At 36.3% G+C, this 25,340-nt stretch overlaps 1 protein-coding gene across 4 annotated transcripts in view; it reads right to left on the reverse strand.

Annotated features, from left to right (window-relative positions):
- The window catches only part of NFAT5 (nuclear factor of activated T cells 5), a 155,564-nt gene that overhangs the window by 70,734 nt on the left and 59,490 nt on the right, over positions 1–25,340 (reverse strand). For 2 of the 4 annotated variants that reach the window (XM_069085459.1, XM_069085467.1), the window contains one exon: positions 16,191–16,316. In XM_069085459.1, coding sequence (XP_068941560.1) covers positions 16,191–16,316 — 126 coding nt within the window. Of the gene's footprint in view, positions 1–16,190; positions 16,317–25,340 lie in introns of those variants that run through there. The other 2 variants (XM_069085463.1, XM_069085460.1) reach the window with 1 other exon arrangement.

Consider the following 25,340-nt stretch of genomic DNA (forward strand, 5'->3'; position numbering starts at 1 on the left):
AATTAAGGCTGATCTAGAACAAGTGTTATTAGTGACATTGAAATAAGAGAGAAAAAACTATCCCAAAGACTGTATTTCAAAGGGAAATGCTGTTCATTAATCAGCAATACAAAGATTTTTAAATTAAATATAAAGTTCTAACAAATAATTTAAGTAGTTTAAATGAAGCATATATCATATATCAGTGCTAATGTTCTTGCCAAATGTTGGTGCCTCTTTGAATTTCCTATTCATGAAAGATGTGTTACCTAATCTGATTTTATTACTAGGTCTGACTTAGTTTTAATAGTGGATAAAATCTTATAGACAACATAATATAGGAAAAAACAACACTGGTCTTTGTGTCAGAAAATTTAAGTTCAAATGTGGCTATATGACCTTGGGCAGGACATTGAACTTCCCTAAGCTTCAGTTGCCTCACATAAGTAAAATGGGGATAATACTCAAATCATTTACTATTTTGTTAGGAAGATCGATTGACAATGTATGAATTACTCCCTTGACATTTTTAAAAGTACAGTGACTAGAATCCTAATTAATTAATTGATTAATAGAGCAGCTAAATGGTCCAATGGATAGAACACTAGGCCTCAAGTCAAATAATCTTGCATTCCAATCCAGTCTCAGATACTTAAGACATTAAAGTGTCTCAGTCTCCTCAACTGTAAAATAGGAATAATAATAGCACCTACTCCCCAGGGTTGCAGTGAGGATCAAATGAAATAATACTGGTCAAGTGCTTAGGACAGTGCCTAGCATATAAGAGGTGCTTAATAATTTCTTTTTTTAAATCCATTGCCAAAATACAATGAAAGAGACAGAATTCATTAAGAAACTATCACAGAAGAAATTTATAGACTACTCACTTTCTGGATCCTATTTCTAGTCTACTGCTAATCCTCAAGTTTCTTCCCTTAGAATCCAAGTTAGAATATGATAAGGAGCTGCAAATTAATTTTCATACAGGTCATCACTCTTACATGGCTACCCTGTCCTCCCTTTCTTATCTCAAGAACTTGGTTAACACATTAAACTCTATACTACTCTCTGCACTGAAGTTCCTTACCCCCTTATTCTATTATCGATTATGCCTTTCCAAATCCCAACCTTAGATTACTCGCAAACAATTTTTAAAAATTAGTACCCTTGCTCCTATTCTTATGCTAAGGGTAGAAAAAGATCATAAAACCATGCCGCCTGGGACCACCACAAATTTATGATTCATAAACTCAGGTGGGTCCTCAATGCAGCAAGGCAAACTTTTGTGCTCTCCTAATCAATTCACTATCCCACTTACTACAATGGTTATTCCAAAACTTTTTATCTACCTGAAAGTCTCCCATGATCTTTTATTACAGATAACATACAGATAATAACATAATCCTGCTATAGCATTTGTTAAGTGTCAAGTACATAAAAAGCACTTCGTAAATGCTTGTTCCCTTCCTCTCTGTGATATTCCCTTCCTCCTTCCTCTCAGCTGAGAATCTTGCCTCATATTTCCATGAAAGAATTGAAACCGTTCACCTAAGAGTTCCCTCTTCTCTCCTAATCATTTTAATTCATTCAGTTGTCTCACCTCATTATCTCTTCCTTTACCTGTTTCACAAGAAGTAGCCTTCTACATGTACCCTTGATCCCATCCCATCCTCTCAAGGAGAATGCCCTATATCAACCGTAATCTCCCATTGTTTTGAATCTCTCCCTATTTACTGGCTGTTTTGCTGCTGCCTACAAATACATTCAGATCTCCTTCATCCTTAGGAAAAACCTTTACTTGACTGGACTATACTTTCTAGTTATCATCCTAAATCTCTCCTTCCTTCCATGGTTAAATTCCTTGAGAAAGACATCTACAATTGGTACCTCTACTTCATATCCTCTATATCTGCTTTGACTTCAATTTCCCTCTCCAGTTATCAATGGTCTCTTCATTTACAAATCTAATTGCTTTTTCTCAGTCTTCATCCTTCTGAACTTCTCTGAAACTTCTGACACTGATGACCACCATCTTATGCTGGATACACTCTCCTCTGGCTTTTTATAACATAGCTCTGTCCTGCTTTTCTTCCCACATGTGTGACTACTCCTTCTTAGTCGGCTGTCTCAGTCACCTAAGTCAACTCCACTAATTGTGGGTCGCCCACAGGATTCTGTGCTCAACCCTCTTCTCTTCTTCCATACTGTCTCATTTGATAAGCTCAGCTCCCTTGGATTCAACTACCATCTGTCTGCAAATGATTCTCAGATGTTTTTATGCAGTCCTAGCCTCTCTCCTATATAGTTAGGGGGCACAGTGAATAGAGTACCAGGCCTGGAGTTAAGAAGACTCATCTTTCTGAGTTCAGATCTGACCTCAGACACTTACTAGTTGTTTAACCCTATTTGCCTCAGTTTCCTTATCTGTAAAAATTAGCTGGAGAAGGAAATGGGAAACTACTCCATGATCTTTGCCAAGAAAACCCTAAATGGGGTCACAAAGTCGGACATGACTGAGACAACTGAAAAACAGCAGTCTCTCTCCTGACTTACAATTTCATATCCCCAACTGCCTACTTGACATCTCAAACTAAGTGTACCATAGACTTCTTAAATTCAATACATCCAAAACAGAATCCATCCTTTACTGATCTTCTGTTAGTAAACTGTCAAGAGAATCACTGTTACAGTCATTCAGGCTTAGAACATAGGTGTCATCCTTGGCTCTTCAGTTCTACTCACTCCACAGCTTATTGGCCAATCACTGCCATTTCTATTTATCTAACATCTCTCTCCACTTATGTAGCTGCCACTGGTGTAAGTTCTTATCATCCTTAGACTATCACACAGGCCTGGTTGGTCTCCCTGCCTCAGATCTCTCCCAACTATAATCCACCCTCCAATCAGCTTGTTAAATTGGTTTTCCTTAAACAAAGGTCTGACCATATCACCCTCCTACTCAATAAACACCAGTGGATCTCAATTTACCTCTAGAATCAAATATGGAACCCTTTGTGGCTTTTAAAGCTCTTCACAACCTGAAGCCTTCCTTCCTTTCCAGTCTTCTACTCTTCACAAACTCTGTGATCCAATAATATTAGCCTTCTTATTGGTTCTCACACATATACTTCATCCAAGAATTCCATGTCTTTTCACTCTTTCCCCCAAACCTAGGCTGCTTTCCCTCCTTACCCCCCCACATCCTGGATTCCCTGGCCTTATGACTCAGTTCAAATCCCACCTTCTGCAAAAGTCCTTGCTTATCTTTCTGACTTCTAGTGCCTTCCCTCTGAAATGACCTTCTATTTATCCTGTATATCTGTTGTATATACAATTGTTTGTATACTGCCTCCTCCACTTGCATTTGAGTTCCATTAAGGGCAGGAACCATGTTTTTATTTTGTCTCTGTTATCCCCAGTGTTTATCACAGTGTCTAGTACATGGTAAGTATTTAATAAATGCTTACTGTCACCGTCATTTTAAATATTTGTTTTGTATTTATATGAAACAAAATAAAAGAAACAAAAAAGTGGTTAACTACAAAGAAAATTATAATAAGGATATGTAATTGGATAAGAATCTGAAGAAAGAAAAAAGGGTAGAAATCAGGACTAAAATGAAAACAAAAGCACAGTAAACTAATAGGTGAAAGAAAACATAGTAAAGTGCAATCCTAAATAAAAGAGCAAATGGTTAAATAAAGTCATAGTTTAAAAGAAGCATCACATTATGAATATCTTTTAAGTATTAGACACTGGGGGTACAAAGACAAAATTAGTCTCTGCTCTCAAGGAGTTCATAGTAAGTATATTGAGGACAAATATAAATATGTATAAAATAACGGTTAATTTTGCACTAGCAACTGCAGGAGAATCTGGACAAACTTCATGTAGAAGGTGAAGCTTGAGCTGTACTCTAAATGAAACCAGAGATTGTAAGCAAAGATGAGGAGGAGATATATTTTTGGCATGGGGGACAGTGAGAGAAAATGGATAGAACAGTAAGACTAGTTGGTGGAAATAGAGAGTGTTAGAAGGGAGGAATGTATAGTAAAACTGGAAAGGTAGGCTGGAGTAGGTTATGAAGGGGTTTAAAAACCAAGTAAAGAAGCTTAAATTTTATCCTAGAGGCAATAGAGAGCTATGGAGTTTATTGAATAATAGGGTAATATGGTCAGATCTGCCCTTTGTGAAAATTACTTTGGCATCTGAATAGAACACAGATCAGAAAGAAAGGAGAGCCTGTAAGTAAAGAGAAGGGGACAGCAAAAAGAGACATTACACTGGTAAAAATAACAAAATTTGGCAACAGACTCAATATGTGGTCTGAGATACAGTGAGAAGTCAAAGATAGTCCTGAGGATAAAACCTGAGCAACTAGAGGGATGGTGCTACCTTTGACAGAAATAGGGAAGTCTAGGGGCAGCTAGGTGGCCCAGTGAATAGAGCACTGGCCCTGGAGTCAGGAAGACCTGAGTTCAAATCTGGCTTCAGACACTTAACACACTTACTAGCCATGTGACTTTGGGCAAGTCACTTAACCCCAATTGCCCTCCAAAAAAAAAAGCAAAAAAAAAAAAATAGGGAAGTCTGGAAGGGAATGAGTTTGAAGGAAAAGCTAAATTCAGTTTTAGATGCAGTGAGTTTGAGGTGTCTACAAAAGAAATAGTTTTAAATGTTTAAGATATGATTCTTAATGTGGGACTAGAGCTCAGGAGAGAGACTAGGGCAGGATATATAAATCTGAGAGTAATGTGTATAGAGATTATAATTAAACCTACAGGAACTAATAAGGTATAATGGCAAGTAAAGTAGCTAACACCTTGTTTCAGCTATTTAATTATTTAACACTTTGTTTCAGTTCAAGTTTCTTTTAAGCCTTGCTCGTGATTATATCGTCTTTGTTAAGAAACAGAATTTGTGAACCCCAGAATTTGTGAACCTCTGTTGGGAAGAGGTAATAACCATATATAGGGAGAAGCCCAGGCTGGGAGAAAGCAGAACTGAGCAGAACCGAGAAGAGAACTCTTATGGTGGCAGAGTTGAGGAAAACTTGTGGTATCCTGGTATTCTATGTCTGGTCTGTCTGTGTTGATTTTTGTTTGTGATACTTTGTACAGAAGCGCTGGGACCTTACTGGAAGCTCTAAAAGAGGATTTTCTGCTTATCTGTTTACATAAGTCCTGGAGGAGGGTTTTGGAGATCCTGGGACTTTACTGATGATTTGTGCTGACCTCTTGGACCTTGTGGTTGGGTCTATGTGGTCTCTATGTTGATGATTTGTGTTTACCTCTTGTTTGTGGGCCTGTGTTGATTTCACAGGCACACAGTGAATTGATGATGGTGCTGGCAATGTGTATGAATATTATTGTGGCTCTGTTAAGCTTTGACTTCCCAGAAACAGGAACTGTGAAGGACTTGAGGTGGACTAGATACTGTGAACTTCAATGTGGAATGGGAACTGGATGAGTAACTGGACAAGGAGTTGGATGAAGAGCTGGACAAGGAGCTGAGAGCTGCCTGACTTTGAATCCAGGTGACAGTTGGATAGATTCGGGCAGAAGCTGGGATCATGGAAGAGGAACCATGGAAGCTGAGAGCCAGCCTCCAGTCAAGATGAAAAGACCTCTTCTTGGGTACTTAATGCTGACTGAGAAGATCATGATTTACTGTGACCTAAGGGTGGAGAACTTTGACCTTTGTACTTTGTGTCCCTTAAGGAGGCCTGCTCCTTAAGGATGACTGAGTTAAGGATTACTGAATGATATCTTTTGTTGAAAACTATGTGGCCACTTTGGTGAAAACTTGTTATGTCATAACATTGTGAATGTTATGTACTTTGGTTTCTGTGAATGTTTTGCTTTAATTTACTGCTGAATAAATAGAGAGTTCACTATACTATGTAATCAGAACCTTGAAGCTCTTCATAGCAGCAGTCCTCTGGAAAGCTGATAGTGCTTGCCTTTATATAAGGTCACTAAGAGAGAAGAAAGTAGAAAGATAAGAGGGCCTAAGACAGATCCTTGAGGTTCACCTAATTGGAGATCATTCATCTAGAGGTAGTAGTTATTATCTCAAAGGGCCATCTAGGCTAACTCCCTAATTTTACACTTGAGGAAACTAAGGCCTAGGGAGTCTAAGTAACTCATCACACAAATAGCTTTATCAAAGGAGGACTTAAACACAGCTTGTTCCTTTAACTCTAGAACCACTTATTTTTCCACTAGAGCTTGGGCAGTATGATCCAGCAAGGGAGAATGAATGGTAAGAAAGTGAGGCTGAAGAAGAACCAAGAGAAATTAGTGTCATAAAAATCCAGAGTGGACAGACAGACTATCCAGGAGGAAGAGAGTGGTGAACTATGTCAAATGTTGCAGAGATGGCAGATAGTAGTTATAAAGAAATGTACTTGTGAAGAATGATTTTAACTTCAACAAATAAAGTTATTAGGCATTTTTGTACAAGAAACTATGCTATTTTTTTTTGCAATATACATGTACACATCTATATTACAGATTATGCACACACACATGCAGACATACATATATATTATTGTCCCAGACAGAAAGTAAGCTCATGAACAAAGATTATTTAATTTTTAAAAAATCTTTGTAACTCCAGCACCTGGCACATCACTTAATAAATGTCCACTGATTAACTGTTAGACACTAAGACACCTAAGATGAAAGATAACACAATCCTCAACATGCCTAAAAGAGTTTACACTATAAAGCAGGGATAGGATAGACAGACACAGCATAAATATACAAATACTCATGTAACAAGGGTAAACAATGGTCTAGACAAAGTGCTATTGGATCTGCAAATGGTTGCTTGGTTTCCTTTGTGTCCATTTCCTACCACTTGCTTTTTAAAAGGATGTAATTGTTAACTTTGGAAAGACCAGTTTCAGAGGCCTGATGAGCTCAGAAGTTGGGTTGTAAGGGTAAAGGAGTGAGAGGAGAGAAAATGGAGGCACCTGTTATAGACCACTTTTTCAAGAAATTTGGCTACAAGGGGCAGAAGAGATATAGGATGAGTTAGCAGGGCTGGAAGTATCAAATGAGGGTATTTTATAGATGGGGCAGATATGGGAATGTTTGTAGGCAGTAGGAAGGAGTCTCTAGAAAAGGAGAAAGATTGAAGATAAGTGATAGGATAGGGATGATAGAGGGGGAAATTTGTTGGAGGAGACAAGATGGAATGGGATTACTTGTACAGATGGAAAGTGGGCCTTGGTAAGCAATAAAGTTATCTCTTCATGTGAGATAGAGGTGAAGGAAAAAATAGTGGCAAAAGGCGTCTGAGTGACATGAGATGAAGAAGAGGGGATATGAGGGAGTTCCCAGGAAATGGTCTCAATTTTGTCTGTAAAATATGAGGAAAAGTTCATCTGAGAAGGTGGAAGAGGGGGAGACATGAAAATCCTAAAGAAGGATGAAAAGGTTTGGAAGAGCTTCTGTGGAGAGTAGGATGGTAAGTAGATACGGGAGGTACAGAGGGATCATCTAGTGGCAGTGAGGGCCCACAAATTTGTAATGATGTAATCAGAATGGTTGCATAATTTTTTCTACTTCCACATGTGATGGATAGAGGGAGCAATCCAAGGCAGACAAGATATACCTGAACTGCTTCTTTCTGGATCTTTTAAGTATTTTTGCTTTGATGAGAGAATTTTAGATTTTGATTATGACATTAATGGGACTTTTCATTTCAAGACTCCCTCCTGGAGGTAATTAGGGTTTGCTTTCTGGTTCTAAAAATTATAAGCGGTTTTAATTTATGATTTCTTTAATATAGTGATCATGGTTTTCAGGGATGCCAGTAATTATTAAACTCCTTTTGAGTCATTTTCTGAGTTGTTTTTGAAATCATATCTTATATTTCAATCTTTTGATTTTATTCTAATATTTCTTTCTATCTAATAGAACCACTGGTTTCTGTTTGGTCTATTCTAGTTTTCCAGGAGCTCAAGTCCATTTCTTGGGTAAGATTTACTACTTTCTGCTCTAAGCTATTCACCTTCTCATTCTTTCCCCTAGGGCTTTTATTTCATATCTTCTTGCTTCATTTCTTCTCAGTCTTCATATATTTCTTGCAGGAAATTGAATTTTTTCTATTTGAGTCTCTATGTGAAGTTGTTAGAAAGTTGTTTGTTCCTTTTCAGAGAAGAATCCTTTGGATTTGCAATAATTTTTGCTACTATTAAGTAGTTTTTCTTTGATTTATTTATTTCTCTAGTCTTAGTTTGAAAATTGGGGCTTTGTTCCAGGACCAGGAGCCACCTTATGCTGTACATTCAATTTCACCCAATTTGCTCCTATGTAAAAACAGGGAATTAAGAGCACTTCCCTTAAAGGGCTGTTGTGAGATTGGAAGAAGATAATATATAAATGTTATTATTATTAAAATATCAAAGTAGTTGGAGGCACAGGATTATTACTAGTACATAGATAAGACTATTTTCTTCTCCAGAGGTTGAGTTATCAAAGTCTAATTGTTCCAAACAAGCAGCAATGAGAAAAAAACCATGGCCTGGGGAGCTAGGAGATCTGGAGTCTGATTACTTCAGCAAATCACTTAAACTGTCTAGTCCTCAGTGTCCTATCTGTGACTATGCCTTCTAGCTCAAAAATTCTATGAGAGGAAGGACAGACAGTGATAACACATACTATATGTCAAGGGACATATAGTAAAGACAGAAGGGTACTAGCAATGTGAGTAATCTTCAGTCAAAAGACATTTCTGAATTCCATTAGACTGAGATCTGTGAGGGCAGAGAGTCTCTTTTTCCACTTTTTTTTTTTGTAAGCAATTGGGGTTAAGTAACTTGCTCAAGGTTACACAGCCAGTGATTTCTGGGTGTGGTGCTGAGTATCTGAGCCCAGGATTCGATCCAGGTCATCCCAACACTGGAGCCGGTGCTCTTACTCTCTGAGCCACCTGGCCGCCCCTAAGCAATTGGGGTTAAGTAACTTGCTCAAAGTTACATGGCCAGGTGTTTCTGGATGGGTGCTAAGTGTTTGAGCCCAGGATTCGATCTCCAGGTCTTCTCAACACTGGAGCCGGTGCTCTTACTCGCTGTGCTACCTGGCCACCCCTTCCACTTTTTATGAAGAAAAAAAAATCATGGTTCTCAAAATATGCTTTACTAATCTCAATTTCAAAAGATTCAATTAATTCCAAAAGTTAAATAAAATCTACCCAGAATTAGTCTATTTAAAGGAAAAATTCAAACTAAATATAAATGGTTTCTAATAGACATATAATTCCATTATAATAGATTCCTTGCTATAGTACAATTTCATCAAATAAAGACACTAGGAGAAATTATATAGTCTGACTCTATAGGATCTGGCCATTAAACAAAGTGCTAAAACTCACTTTTAGTGAATCATCATGTAAAAAGTGTTTTTGTCTAGTAAGGAAAGAAGAAAACTGTAATTTACATCTATCTTTACCTCGTTTTAATTACCTGATCATGTGGCTCACTGTGTACACAGGGTTTTTGTAGGTGAATAGTTTGGGAGCTTAACTTTGTTTGTTTGTTTTTTAATTTTGGTAGCTTGAATGAATTACAATTGAGGAAACTGAAGGATAATTGCTAATCAAGATAAGATGTAGTTCAGTTCACCTATCTAGTTTCCACTAAATATAAATGGCACTTAGTAAGGGTCTTCTATTATAAAGAGCAGCTGTTATCATGCACCTGGCTTTTACAAATGTATTGCTCTATAAAACTGATTGTAATAAGACAAAAATCATTATTTCTATGTACTATCCAACAATCACAGTAATTGTGTTGTCATATAAATTATTTCTTTATCAAATAATTAAATTTTTTTTGTTGTTGTTGAGTAATTTCAGTCATGTCTGACTCTTCTTAACCCCATTTGGGGTTTTCTTCACAAAGATACTGGAGTGGTTTGCCATTTCCTTCTCCAGCTCATTTTACAGATGAGGAACTGAGGCAAACAGTGTTAAGCTACTTGCCCACCAGAATCACACAGCTAGTTAGTGTCTAAAGTCAAATCTGAACTCAGATCCTCCTGACTCTGGGGCCAGTGCTCTACCAGCACTGAATCACATACTTGCCCCAAACTTTTGTTTGTTTGTTTTTATAAATTAATCAATTTATTTTTAGTTTTCAACATTCGCTTCCATAAGTTTTAAATTTTGTCCTCTCTCCTCCCCAAGATGGTGTGCAAGCCAACATAGTCTCTACATATACACTCTTATTATTAAAGATATTTTCACATTAGTCATGTTGTATAGAAGAATTAGATTGAATGGGATGAGCCACAAAAAAGAAAAAACAAAACAAAAAAAGAGCAAATGGTATGCTTCAATCTACATTCAGACTCCATATTTCTTTCTCTGTATGTGGATGGCATTTTCCATCATGAGTCTTTTGGAGTTGTTTTAGGTCCTTCCATTGCTGAGAAGAACTAAGTCTTATCAAAGTCAGTCATCATAAAATGTGGCTGTTACTGTATACAATGTTCTCCTGATTATGCTCACTTCACTCATCATCAGTTCATATAAGTCTTTCCAGGTTTTTCTGAAGTCCACCTGCTCATTCTCAAATTGTTTTTAAGTAAGTGTTATCCACTCAGTCATTCAATAAAAATGCCTTTTTCTACATCTTTTTTATGGTTGTTTATATATGAAAGCTTCAAAGAGTTGCCATGACAACTTAACTAGAATACTGTAACTAGTATACTGGGTCAGCTAGATAATACAGTGTTGATAAAACTGGGCCTAGAGTGAGGAAGACCTGAGTTCAAATGTGACCTCAGACACTTACTAGCTGTGTGACCCTGGGCAAATAACTTAACTTCTATCTGCCTCAGTTTTCTCAACTCAGATTGGGGATCATAATAGCACCTTCCTCCTAGAGTTGTTGTGGGGATCAGTGCCTGGCACATAGTAAGTACATATTACATAAAAGGGCTAAGGAATGGACCTATCATTTCATTGGTCAAGGGAATTTTTGTTTGTTTGGTTTTTTGCTTTTATGAGGGGGGAAGGCAGGGCAATTGGGGTTAAGTGATTTGCTCAAGCAAGTGTTAAGTGTCTGAGGCCGCATTTGAACTTAGGTCCTCCTGACTCCAGGACTGGTGCTCTATTCCTTCGCCACCTAGCTGCCCCAGTCAAGGCAATTTTTGGTTGAGGAAAATTCCTCTACTAATGCAGACTGTTTTACATAAGACTAATTACATAGTCTTAAGAGAGCTGCCTAGGGTACCGAAGTTAAATGACTGGCCCACGGTCACAGAGCCAGTATGAGGCAGAAGCAGGATTTGAGGTCAACTCTCTATCCACTATGCTATGCTGCCTTTCCAGAATATACAGAAATAACTATATAAAATAGATGGAGGTGGTAGTGATAAGGAAAGGCTTCATGTAGATAGTGGCACCTGAGCCAAGCCTGAAGGGAAACAAGGAATTCCTGAAATTGCACTGTGTTTTAAGTTAAAAGACAAAGTCAAGTCCTACCGTTAAAACTTTAGCCCTGCTATTGGACCAACATCTCTCAGGTTTTTCTCCTCTGAGAAATAAAGGCAATCTCTTCACTATTTACCTCACTAAGTCTTGAGGAAAGCAACCCTTCATATGTGTGTTTGTGTGTGTGTGTGTGTGTGTGTGTGTGAGCTACTAATGTCATTACTAGTCTCTATCTGTAATCACTCTAGTCCAGGTCCTCATTTCCCACTTATTTTCCCCAACTATTGGAAGTTTCTTAATTGGGTTTTCTACCTCCTGGCTCTCTCCCCTCTCTAATTCATTTTTCATATCATTGCCAAAGTAATTTCCCTAAAACTGACTTCAAAACCTTTAGTGGTTCCCAAATGCTTATAAAATAAAATACCAACTCCTTAAATTACATCCAAAGCCCCTCACAATCTGGTTCCAATCTAGTTTTCTCATCTTACAGCAACTACTGTATTTGTTGTTGTTTAGTCATTTCAGGCATGTCTGATTCTTTGTGACTCCATTTGGGGTTTTCTTGGCAACAATACTAGAGTGGTTTGTATTTTTCTTTCTCTAATACTAGAGTATATACACTCTATGTTCTAGTCAAACTGGACTATACATAGGTCTCCAATCTCATCATTTATACTAATGACTGTGCTTTCACACATTCCACTCCAAGAATGGATCTCTCTCCATCTCTACCTACTGGAAATCCTTCCCTTCTTTCAAGGGCAAACTCAGGTGCCACCTCTTCCATGAAGCTTTGCCTGAGCCCAGAGCTCTAAGTGTTCTCCCTCCAATCATTCCTAATACAATGATTAGATCTCTTTTATTCACTCTTCATAATATGCAGTAGAGTTATTTATGAACTTGTCTTATCTATGCCCCTCACCTTCAAAACCATAAACTTCAGAGGAGATGCTGGCTTTTATCTTTGTACCCCCAGTACCTAGCACAATACACTGCAAATACTAAGTGCTCAATAAACATCAAATTAAGAGGAATAAGCATGTAAAGATTTCTACAAGTGAATTACTAAAACCTATAGTCTATAGTATAAAGGATACTCTAAGATTTAAAACCTAGATTCACATTTTAAAAAAATTTGCTGAGATCTTTGCTTGAATATTTTGCCCTTCGACAAAAATAACATAACTTGATAAATTTGTATGTGTGTTTGTAGATACTGTCACATCCCAAACTGAAGACAATTTTATATGGTGAAAAAGAATGATTAAATTAACCATTTTTGAAAGACATAAATGCTTTTTTCTCTTAAAAAAAACAACAGTTAAGTCAATGTGAAGGATGAAAACATTTTAACAGAGATGTAAGAATCTGACTCTAAGATAAGAAAGACAGATCGATTATTGTAGAACCTTTCTTACTGATCTTTAGTACTAAAAAAGTCAAGTGCAAATGCTTTCTGAGCTTTTCACATCGCCTTAATTTAAGGATTTTTAAATCTCTTGCTTTGATGTAGAATTCTAAACCATATGTGTCTTGATACTTTTGTTCTTGGTCACCTTTTTTAGCATGTAAGAAAATGCTTAAGTTTATTTGAGTAATTTTTCTTTTTAGAAAAGGGGATCAACTATTTTAATCATTAATCAACCACAGAACTGTTTGAAGTTGTTACATCTAAAGCTTCTGCTTATTCCAATGTATTCCAATTCCTATAGTTCCTTTGGCATGAAAACACAAAAAGCTAAAGATTTAAATAAGTAACTTCATTCCACAACATTTAGCATAATATTCTAGATTGTGGATTAGTATCCTATCAGTACCATAGGAGGAAAAAAAATCTGCATTGGTGAATCTGAGAAATACATTGTCTATTTAATAATTAAATAACAAAATATGGTCATCAATATCCATACATCATGATTTTAAAAGTTAATCTAACAGTATTTGTGAAGTAAAATCTTTATGGCAAAACTAGAAGTCTGTTCCCACTAGGCTCTTGCACATGACTGCATACAATATTGATCTTTCAAAACTTTTAAGAATTTATAGTATCAAGCATCTTCCTTTGACTATAATGATTACTTAACAATGGCTCAACAAACTTATATCTAAATTAATCTGACTTTTCCTAGACATCCTGTCTTAGGAATAGAAAAAAATACTAAACAAATGATAAATAAAATGAGGGAAATCAAGTTGGCACTATAATTTACCCTTCTGCAAACACAGTTAACAGTAAAGGGTACAATTATTATCACTTCAAATAAAATTGGCAATCAAATGATATTTATATTAATTCCTAAAAAGAATAACATATCCAGTTTAATGTAGCTCATCTACAGTGAAAATTGACAGTGTTAGCTGTGCTTTGTTTTAACCAATAAGATACTAGAATTTTAGAATAAAACAGATTAAGTTTAAAAATATTAAATCAAACAGGACAAATAATCCTGATTTTATACGTATATATTTTTATATAGTTATACTGGCATAGTTTTCTTTCTAGTCTTCTGGTCATCTTTATAAAAAGGAACTTATTACTTTTGTTCTTTATAATTCAGCATGCTTTCTTTAGTTCAAATCTCTTACTATCTATGACTTGGCTTTAATCTTGCTTGGAGAAATCTTTCTTCCATACAACCTGAGAAAATCGACATCTTATTAACTGTCATAAGAAGTGTTTCAAAATGTGGAAAGTAAGGTGACACAACAATAGAAAGAACATTGGCTCTAAAATCAGAGGACATGGGGGTTAAACACTCTACCTTGATGCCTGCTACCTCTATTACCCTGGCTAAGTCACTTAGAACCTCACTGGAACTAGGCTTCTTCACTTATAAAATTAATTAATTGAAAGAAGTCATTTTCTGATGTCCCTTTCAGTTCTAGATAGAGGACCCTAAGAACCAAATTCAAGACTCATTTAATTTCATTTTTTAATAAAGCATTCTAAAATGGAAACCAAACTATATGGGTTTTTTTGGGAAAGGAAGATAGTTTTGCTTTGTTGTTTTTTTTTTTACAAAAAAAAAAAACCCATTCATTTAGCTTTTAAAAGCAATTATATATATATACATATATATATTATATATGTTTGTGTGTATGTGTGTATATATATAATATATATATATATTATAGAGAGAGAGTAAAATTTATGCCAAAAAGTATAGAAGAAACAGACTTTTAGTTCCAGTCAAACTCATATCTTTAAAAACAGTCTCAAAAGATAAAAAAGAAATCAGTTAGTCAGTTTCTACCTGTGGATTTAACGTAACACCATTAACAGAATGTTGGTAATTTCTTTTATATTTTATGACCCAACACAATTTTAGTTATTCAATTAAAATAGCTACATTTCTGAAAAAATATTCAAAGAAATTTTATAATCCAGTTAATATTGCTTCACCAGTATGATCTTATAAATCTAATTACTAAAAAGTTTGATGGCACACAATTAAATCCACAGAATCTGTTAGAAAATGCCTGACAACACATGAACAGTGAGCAGCGCTGTAAAGTTTCTTTGCCATATTTAAAGTTTTTGTGATCCCAAGTCTATTTACTGCACTAAACAGATCAATGGAAGGCTTTTGTGTACAAGGTAAATACATTTAAAAACCACATCAAAAAGCTCTAGAACATCAGCAGCATCCTATTTGTAAAGCAACTTTCTGCTTCCTTGTTCTCTTTCTCAAACTAGCAAAATCTACTAAAAATACTTCCCTCTGATGGACTTCAAAGACCCATTTTAAAGATCAGAGGAACCAGACTATGTAAGAAATCTTAATCCATGAGGAGACACATAATACCTCAAGTATATGTATTGCTTTAACTTTTACAAATCAAAACCACTTGATCTCAGCCTTACTGAAGTTGAATCAAAGCTATGTAATGCAATATACTATGAAGAAAATTCACATATTAACTCTGCTAGTCAAATCTTTATCATAGTTTGCTGTTTGCCCTCAGTCTTTTATTTGAATATGAATTGAAATTTTGTGCCAAAAATAAGAGACCAGTAAGGGTTTTTTCATTTATATTTAAAGCATATGATCTGGAAGCTCAGTATAAAATACAAACTAAGTGAATTTCAAATGCATTATATATTTGTACAAGTCATACATTTAAATTCTCTAATTATTTTAATCTGAATCTAGTGAGTATAAAGTGAGGCTACCCTGAGTTACACATACATCTTAATATACAATGAAAAGGTTATAGTAATATGCTACAAAAAGTAAAGAGTTTTGAGTGTTTTAACCCTGAGCGCTTCTCCAGGTCATGCAATATTTTTTTCTTTTAAGTTAACAAAGAGTATCACTGTCAAAAAAAAAAAAAGTACAGTCTCAAACATCATTTTCTATCCATAGTTTGGAATTTAACCTTTTGTGTGCAGTTACAGTTATATTCAAATTGGTTCCCATACTTGAAGACAGGATCTATTACAGACAATGCCATTTATAGAAAGGACAATGTGACTGATATCAGTCAACAAGCATTTATCAAGTGCTTAGGATGTGCCAGGCACTGTTTTAAGCACTTACATCTTAAACAAAACTGCTTGCTTATAACAATATATCATTTACATCGAGGAGATTAGCTAAAGAAAATTATATGGCCAAAACACAAGTTAAAACCTTCTAAAATGAACCCTCAGTTATCATCCATGATCTTTTTGATCCAAACTTTGCCAGCACTGTTCATGTGGGGCAGCATAGTGTACATAACTTACAGTTTTCTTCAATAAAATAAAATGAAATGCATACCAGCAGCAACTACAGCTGGAGGAGGCGAGCCTGCCTCACCGCCACTTGTCTGACTCATGGATGCTACAGATGTTTCCCTAGATGGAGGTAACTGTAACTCCTTTGGGAGAAGATCATAGACAGATTCTGGAAAAAGAAAAGCAGAAGAAGCAATTAAATATTAAATCAACAAGACTACATCTTAAAGGTAACCATAAATATGGGGGAAATCCTCTAATAATACAAAGATATCCACAGTGTCTTTATTGGTAAAGGTGGAAAACTGGAAGTAATCTATGTGAAAGGAAAATAGCTGAATTACATACATCACTGCACTCAAATATGCCATTATGACAAAATTACGAATGTTTAAAAATAAGAAGTATGAGAAAGCATATAAAGTGATAAAAAGAAAGCATAACTAGGCAGTTGTATACACTGATTACAGTTATATGAAAAAGTAAACAAACTTTATGAGTACATAGAAGGAGATGAACTCACAAGTGGAGATAAGAGGAAATAATTTTGTTAAATTTTTTTAAGTTTAAATTTTTTCTTTTATCAAAACTTAAATAGTTTGGAGCTTATGGTTTTATTTAATTTGGGGTCTCATTATTCATTTCACTTCTTATTTGCTAAGATTATGTTGATAATGAAATTATTTAAAAATAAAATCAGCCAACATAATCTAAACAAATAATAATATTATGCATTTATATAGTGCTTTAAGGTTTGTAAAGCATTTTACAAATGTTAACTCATTTGATCCTCACAACAACCTTCTGAGGTAGGTACTTTTATCCCTATTTTACAGATGAGAAAATTGAGGTGTAGAGAGGCCAAATGTCTTGCCTAAGGTCACACAACTAGTCTGAGGCCTTTAATAAAAGTGTGAGTTTATGCAAATTCTCTCCCTTCATCAGATCCCTCCAGAAGGTAAACAATATAGTACTCACTATACATATGAAGTTACATAAAATATATTTCTATATTAATTATGCTGCCAAAAAGAAAAAAATACGAAAATGAAAAAAAAGGCTTTAAACTGCTCTCAGAGGTCTCTCTCTGGGCATAGATAGCACTGTTCATCATGAGTCCTTTGTTAATTGTCATGGATCATTGTATTGATCAAAGCACCTAAGTATTTCATAGCTGATTATTGTTAGAATAGTGTTATTTCTGTGTAACATGTTATGGTTTTGCTCACTTTGTATCAATTCATGTAAGTCTTCCCAGGTTTTTCTGAAACCATCCCATTCATCATTTTTTTTTACATGACAGTAGTATTTCAACACAATCATATACTACAGGGGTGGCGAGGTGGCACAGTGGAAAGAGCACTAGCCCTGGAGTCAGGAGGACCTGGGTTTGGATCCGGCCTCAGACACTTCACACAAAAAATAGCCCTGTGACCTTGGGCAAGTCACTTAACCCCAATTGCCCTCCAAAAAGCAAAAAACCAAAAAAACAATCATATACTACATTAAGGGTTAAGTGACATGCCCTGGGCCACACAGCTAGCAAATGTCTGAGGTTGGATTTGAACTCAGGTCTTTCTGATTCTAGGTCTAGTGCTCTATCCACTGAGTCATCTAACTGCTAAGCATTCAGAGAGCGCAACTCTGACGGACTGGTCAGGTTGTTCAAATGCAAAACATACACTTGCCAAAAAGATGGTTTTATGGAGAACTCACACAGGGTAAGCATTCACATGGTGGTCAGAAGAAGTGATACAAAGACACTCTCAAGGTCTCTCCTAAGAACTTTGGAATTGATTGTGTAACATGGGAGACACGGACTCAGGACTGCTCAGCATGGAGTGCCTACATCAGAGAAGGTGCTGTGCTCTATGAGCAAAGCAAAATTGAAATAGCTCAAAGGAAACACAGGATGTGCAAGTTTAGAGTATCTACCTCAAATGTTCACACAGACTATCGTGCCAGACCTGTGGTAGAGCATTCCAAGCTCATCTGATCAGTCACAGTTGGACACAGTGAAACTTGACTCTAGCACAGGTGTCATTTTGGTCCTCTTGGAGGACAAAGGACAACCAACTAATACTACAACTTGTTCTGAAATTCCCTAATTCCTAATGGGCATATCCTCAATTTCCAATAGCCATTACAAAAAGAGCTGTTACAAATATTATTTGTATATATACATCCTTTCCCTTTTTCTAATTTTTTTCTAATTTTTATTTTTTTGCTTTTTTTGTAGGGGGGAGGGCAGGGCAGTTGGGGTTAAGTGACTTGCCCAAGGTCACATGGCTACTAAGTGTGTCAAGTGTCTGAGGCCAGATTTGAACTCGGGTCCTTCTGACTCCAGGGCCAGTGCTCTATTCACTGCACCACCTAGCCGCCCCTTTTCTCTTTTTCTTTGATCTTTTTGGAATACAGTCCTAGTAGTTGTATTGCTGGGTCAAAGGATATATACACAGTTTTATAGCTCTTTGGGCATAGTTCCAAATTGTTCTCAAGGATGGCTGGACCAGTTCACAGCCACACCAACAATGCATTTGTGTACTTATTTTTTAATAATCTCACCCTGGCATTCTCATTTTATCTTTCTGTCATGTTGGTCAATCTGATAGGTGTGAGGTGGTACATAAGAGCTGTTTTAATTTGCATTCTCTAATCAATAGTAATTTAGAGACTTTTTTCATATGACCATTGATAAGTTTGATTTCTTCTTATGAAAACTATATATGTGTATATATACACATACACAAATATATCCTTTGACCTTTTATCAATTGTGCAATGGCTCTTATTTTTTAAAATTTGGCTCAGTTTTCTATATATTTGTAAAATAAAACCTTCCTCAGAGCAACTTGCTGTAAAATTTTTTTTCCCAGTTTCCTATTTTGTTTCTAGTTTTGGCTGCATTGGTTTAGTGCAATAACTTTGTAATTTCATGTAATCGAAATTATCCATTTTACCTCCTATGATCCTCTCTTTTTGTTTTATCATAAACTCCTTATCCATAGATCTTACAGGTAATTTTTTTCCATGCTCCTCTAATTTGCAAATGATATCACCCATTATGTCTAAATCATGTACCCATTTTGACCTTACCATGATAAGGTGGTATATGATGTGAAATGTTGGTTAGGCCTAGTTTCTGCCCAATTACTTTTCACTGAGGCATTTTAAAATTCATTTTCCTGATTCTAAATCCAACAATCTATTCATTATACCCCCTATAACCTCAATAATTTAAATAATCTGAGAAATTACTCAACAGATACCTAATTAATATTCCTAAGTATCTCAGAAAAAAACAATATTAATATTCCCAATATATAACTATGCATCTTTTAAAATCATTTTTGTTTCCTTTAATGTCATTTCTACCTCTTTTATAAGCATATCTAGGATGGTGGTATTAGAAGTCAATTGCAGCAGTCCTACTTTCCTTGAGAGTCAACTGTTTGGGTTTTGGTTTGTTTTTTTTTAATAAGAACCATTGCAAGTCTTTACTCATCTTTCTTCTATTTATTGTCCTTCATCCAATTTCATTTTTAAATGCTCCCAGGATGACTTTGTATATTTGAGTCTCTTGCCAATTTCTCTTTAAACTGGTTTTACACCCTACTACTTTACTCTGTGGTTTCTTGTTGTTTGGGGGGAATTCCTTGAGGTAATGTCTCTTAAAATCTTTTTCCATACTTCTCTGGAAGAGCTCGCAAATGATCTTATATATTAAATTGTCATTACACTTAGCAAGTAAATGAATGGTTTCCTGATTCACCATTACACTGCTAGGAATACATTACCTAGTATTTCTAGAGCAGCTACTATGTAGCAAGCACATTGCTAAGCACTATACAAATACTCTTCTGATCCTCATAACAACCCTGCAAAGTAGGTACTGTTATTATTTCCATTTTAAAGGTAATGAAACTGAGGAAAACAGAGATTAAGTGACTTGCCCATGGCCACACAACCAGTAAGGATCTGAGGCCACATTTGAACTCAGGTCTTCCTAACTGCAGGCCAGTGCTCTATCCACTGCACTAACTAAGCTCTCCTCCTCTTCCTCCTCCTCCTCTTCTCCCCTTTCCTTCTCCCCCCACTTGGGAGAATACCCCAAGGAGAGATATTATCATCATGGAGGTCACTCAAAATATATATTTAGAGTAATGCTTTTTTGTAATAATGAAAAACTAGAAATAAAACAGAAGGCCAGTGACTAAGGAAAAGCTTAAATTGTGGTATATAAATGTAATAATCTAATATTATTTACATAATGACTACAATAATGGCAAAATAATAGAAAATTAATGTTACAAAAGTCAGTATATATTGTAACTGCTGGAGAAGATGTGGGAAAATTGTAACACTAATGCATTGTTGGTGGAGTTGTGAACTGATCCAACCATTCCAGAGAACAATTTGGAACTATGCCCAAAGGGCTATAAAAATGTGCATACTTCAAATTTGACCCAGCAATTCCACTTCTAGGGCTGTATCTCAAAGAGACCATACAAGTGGGGAAAGGACCCATATGCACATAAATATTTATAGCAGCTCTTTTTGTGGTGGCCAAGAATCAGAAATCAAGGGAATACCCTTCAATTGGAGAATGGCTGAAAAAGTTGTAGCATATGAATGTAATGGAATACTACTGTACTTTAAGAAATGAGCATCAGACCGACTTCATAATAATCTGGAGAGACTTATATAAACTGATGCTGAGTGAGGGAAGCAGTTAGGAGAACATCATACACAACTACAGACATATTGTATCTGTGATGACTAACTGCTAGACTGGGTTCTTCTCAGCAGTGCAAGGTTATAAGACAACTCCAAAAGACTCATGTTGGGAAAGGCTATCCACATCCAGAGAAAGAATTACGGAGTCTGAATGCAGATTGAAGCAAGCTACCTTCTCCTTTTCTTTTTTTTTTTTGTTTTGTTTTTCTTTCTCATTGTTCATTCCATTGATTCTTTACAACTTGACTAATGTTTGATGTGAAGGTATGTGTAGAACCTATACTGGATCACATGCCACTTTGGAGGGAGAAAAAGAAACAGAAGGGGAGAAAATCTGGAACTCAAAAACATGGAACTGAATGTTGTAAACTAAAAGTAAATAAATTTAAAAGAAAAAAGAGTCAATGTATAGTAAGGAAACAGAAGTAATGAGTACAAACTATTCTTACTAGAAGCTTTGAAGCAAAAGGGACAAGAAAAACAGGATCCTAACTTGAGGGAATAACAAAAGTGAGAAGCAAGCAAATGAATTTGTGAACCAGAGAGAAAGAGGAGAGAACAGTGATGTGGAAGAGTAGACTGGAGCTGAGACCAGGAAGAACTACCTATGTGCAGCCATTGGTAAAAGTGAAATTTAGTCAATAGCTCTCAGGGCATGGAGGTAACTGACTGGCTGTAAGTCCAGCTGTGGACCTTTAAAAACACTTATTACCTATGTTTTATTACTTGATGCTGCTAATAAATGTGATGACCATTAACAATGTTACAAAACTGCCAACAATAAGTTTGTTCCTAAAGAAGAGATATAAGTAGATACTTCTTCCCCACTCCTTTGCAGTGATGATAGGCCCAGAGGTGTGGGATATAATGTCTGAATTATTCAATGTATTGATTGCTTTTGCTAAAAATAATAATAATAATAATTCTCTGCTTCCTTTTCTTATAAAAAATTCTTTGTTATATGGGATGGTTCTCTTGAAGAGAAAGGTAAACAAAGAAATCTAGGTGATGGGAAAAAAAGAAAAAGATATAAATAAAAATCTCTTTTAAAAAGTAATTAGCTTGGGGCAACTAGGTGGTGTAGTGAATAGAGCACTGGCCCCAGAGTCAGGAGGACCTGGATTCTGACACTTAACACAAAAACTAGCCGTGTGACCTTTGGCAAGTCACTTAACCCCAACTGCCCTACCAAAAAGAAAAAAAAAGCAAATGGCTTAATGTGTCTAGAGAAACAAAAGATATTTTTGAAAGAAAAACTCACATGTATATATGAATAAGAATTCCCTGAGAAAGGGTACAAGAGGTAATTTAACAAAGAAGAAAGGAGATGATAATTCCATGCAATTTTTTTTTCTTTCTTTCTTTTTCTTTTTGGAGGGGGGAAGGAAGGGCAATTGGGGTTAAGTAACTTGTCCAAGGTCACAGGCTAGTGTTAAGTGTCTGAGACCAAATTTGAACTCAAATCCTCCTGACTCCAGGGCTGGTGCTCCATTCACTGTACCCCCTAGCCACCCCTCCATACAATGTTTATTAGGTATTTTAGCTATATCATTCAAGACATTGTTTGTTTGTTTTCCAGAGGGAAAAAAAAATGCTTTCAATTTCATTTTGGGCCCTTGGGCACTAACTGGGAAAAGAACTCCCTTACCTCCCTGCCATGGTCAACCAGCAGAAGAGGAAATTCATTTATCATTACTAACAACTACAAACCTCTTAACAAGGTACAAGATGGCTGTACATATATACAGGATGTTCTCAAGTCAGTGAGTGCCTGTAGATTTTAGGTGTTAATTGTTACTTCACAAAAGTCTTATTCTCATGCTTCACACTGTGGTGGAGAGGGCTGTGGCAAACTTAGGTTCACAAAGGCCATGTCAACTGAACCAAAGCTCTTGGCAAGTTTTAATAAGATGAAAAGGCACTGGACATGGGCCCAGACAGACCATGAACTACTTGGGGAAAAGCTCATCATGAGGAGGTTGGCAACAAGTGATAAATACTTTTAGTCACAGTGATCCATAAAATGAAAAAAATCAAAATTTTTTTACTCTCATTTCTGCAAGTCCCTTGTGTTTGCTCAGTAAAAGGTGGGGAGGGGAGAGGACAGGGTAAAAAGGAATACATAATTCCTAGAAAATCTAAAAACACAATCTCCTTAGAGAAGTAAATAAAGGGAAGGTTTCATAGAAGAGATGGCATTTAGGTTTTAAAAGACATGCAAAAATCAACAATCAAAAAGGAAGAAAGCAAAACATTCCTAGAACTGGGAATATAGAGTGAGCAAAAATGTAGCAAAACACAGAATATGCTCAGGGGCAAAGAAGAGAACGTATTTGCAGAAGTATAGTGTGTATAGATAATGAGTAATATGAAATACGGCTGATAAGCTAGAGTGGTACGTTATTATGGCATGCCTTTACTGGGTAGGCACTAGATAACAACTAAAGATTTTTGGGCAGAGGAATAACAGTGGTAGAGCTATAAAAGATAGACGGAAAGCAGGAATTTCTGGTTAGGAGACAAGTAAAACAGACTAACCAGGTAATAAAGGGGTACATACTAAGATTATGGCAATAGGACTACAAAGGAGGGGAAGGAGGCAAGAAATGTTATGGAGAGATAATTGAGCATAAATTAAGTGCCTACTATGTGCTAGGTACTAGAGATACAAATACAATGAAATGAAACAATTCCTATTCTCAAAGAACTTATATTCTTAATGGGGAAGAACACACTTCCCAGAAGTCCTCCCAAGTGTTCACCATAGGGTGTTCATTCACCCAACATGCTAGGGGCCTTTCTCATTTCCATAATGGGACCAAACCATATTCTCTTCCTGTCCTACAGTTCAGTGATAGCATCTTTCACTCTTGCTCTTCTTCAGAGGTCCTTCAGGGTTATATGATGCAGCCTGCTCTCATACCTCATGTGAATTTCCATTGCTCTCTGTGTGATGTTCATCTTTAGTTCTTCAGAGGCAGTGGAATTCCAGGATTTGTTCCCATATAGCAACACCAGTAAAATATTAGTATCCAAAAAACAAGCATCTGCTTCTACGGGAATCAACAAAATATTTTGTAATATCTCAAAAGCAATCTAGTCTACTTTGCTCTTATTTTTAAACTTTGGCCCCAGTTCACCATCCATCTGTATTATTGCAAATATCATATTGCTGGACAAGCTCTTTAATGGAGATTTTTAACCTTTTTTGTGCCACTTTCCATGTGTGTGTATGTATGTGTGTGTGTGTGTGTATGTGTCCCCCTCTGTCAGTCTAGTAAAAGCTATGGACCCCTTGTCAGGATGTTTTTAAATGCTGTAATAGTAATGGGTATTTGAGGATCTTCTCTGACCCTTTTAATGGTAAGCAAACAAGTACTTCGTACCTTGTTTTTTTTTTCACTTGATTATAAAAAGTGTTTGTTTAAAAAAAAAAAAACCCAGTTGTGAATCCCACAGTGGGAAGAACTTGCTGATATAACAGGAAGGGGTGAGGCAGGGAGGAGCTAATGATCATATATAAGGAGAGGCCCAGGCTGGAGAGAGAAAAATTGAGAACAGAACTTGTGGTGGCAGAACTGAGAACTGAAGTGAGAACTGAGAAGAACTGAGAAGTGGGAGGAAGCATGGCTGTGATGCTGGTACTCTGTCTGTTTTGATGTTACTTTGTCAGATTCATCTGCTCATAAAGGACATTGCTGTTGTTACAGAAGTCCTGGAACCTTACTGCTGGTTCAGAAGCTCTGAAAGAGGGTTTTCTTGTTGTCTGTTTACAGAAATCCTGGAGGAGGATCTTACTGATGTTTTCAGAGCTCCTGGGACTATACTGATGATTTGTGTTGATTTCTCAGACCTTGTTTTGGGGGTTATGTTGATTTCACAGGCAGAAAGTGAATTGGTGATGGTGCCTGCAATATGTATGAATGTTATTATGGCTTTGTTAAGCTTTGTCTTCCCAGGAACAGAAACTGTGAAGGACTTGACACTGTGAGCTTCAATATGGAACAGGAACTGGACAAGAAGCTGGACGAGGATTTGGGAGCTGTCTTTAAACCCAGGTGACAGTTGGGTGGATTCAGATAAGAAATGGACCCATGGAAGAGGAACTATGGAAGCTAACAGCCAGACTCAAGTCAAGATGAAAAGACTTCTCCTTGAGTATTTAATGCAAACTGAGATCATGATTTACTGTGGCCTAGGGGTAGGAGGACTTTGTACTCTGTAGCCTGTATTTCTTCAGGATGACTGAATTAAGGATGATTGGAAATTAATCTCCAATTAAGAAAAAGATTTTTTGACTGAGAGATTAAAACAATGTGACCTAGAAGTAGAGAACTGTGACCTTTGGACTTTGTGTTCATTAAGGAGGCAAGTCTCCTTAAGGATGATTGAGTTAAATTCTTACTGAATGATATCTTTTGCTTAAAACTATGTGACCACTTTGGTGAAAACTATG

This window comes from Petaurus breviceps, unplaced genomic scaffold, assembly GCF_028583685.1.
Source record: "Petaurus breviceps papuanus isolate PSGF00001 unplaced genomic scaffold, PetGlider_PUasm1.0 176, whole genome shotgun sequence".
In the NCBI taxonomy this organism is placed as follows: Eukaryota; Metazoa; Chordata; class Mammalia; order Diprotodontia; family Petauridae; genus Petaurus; species Petaurus breviceps.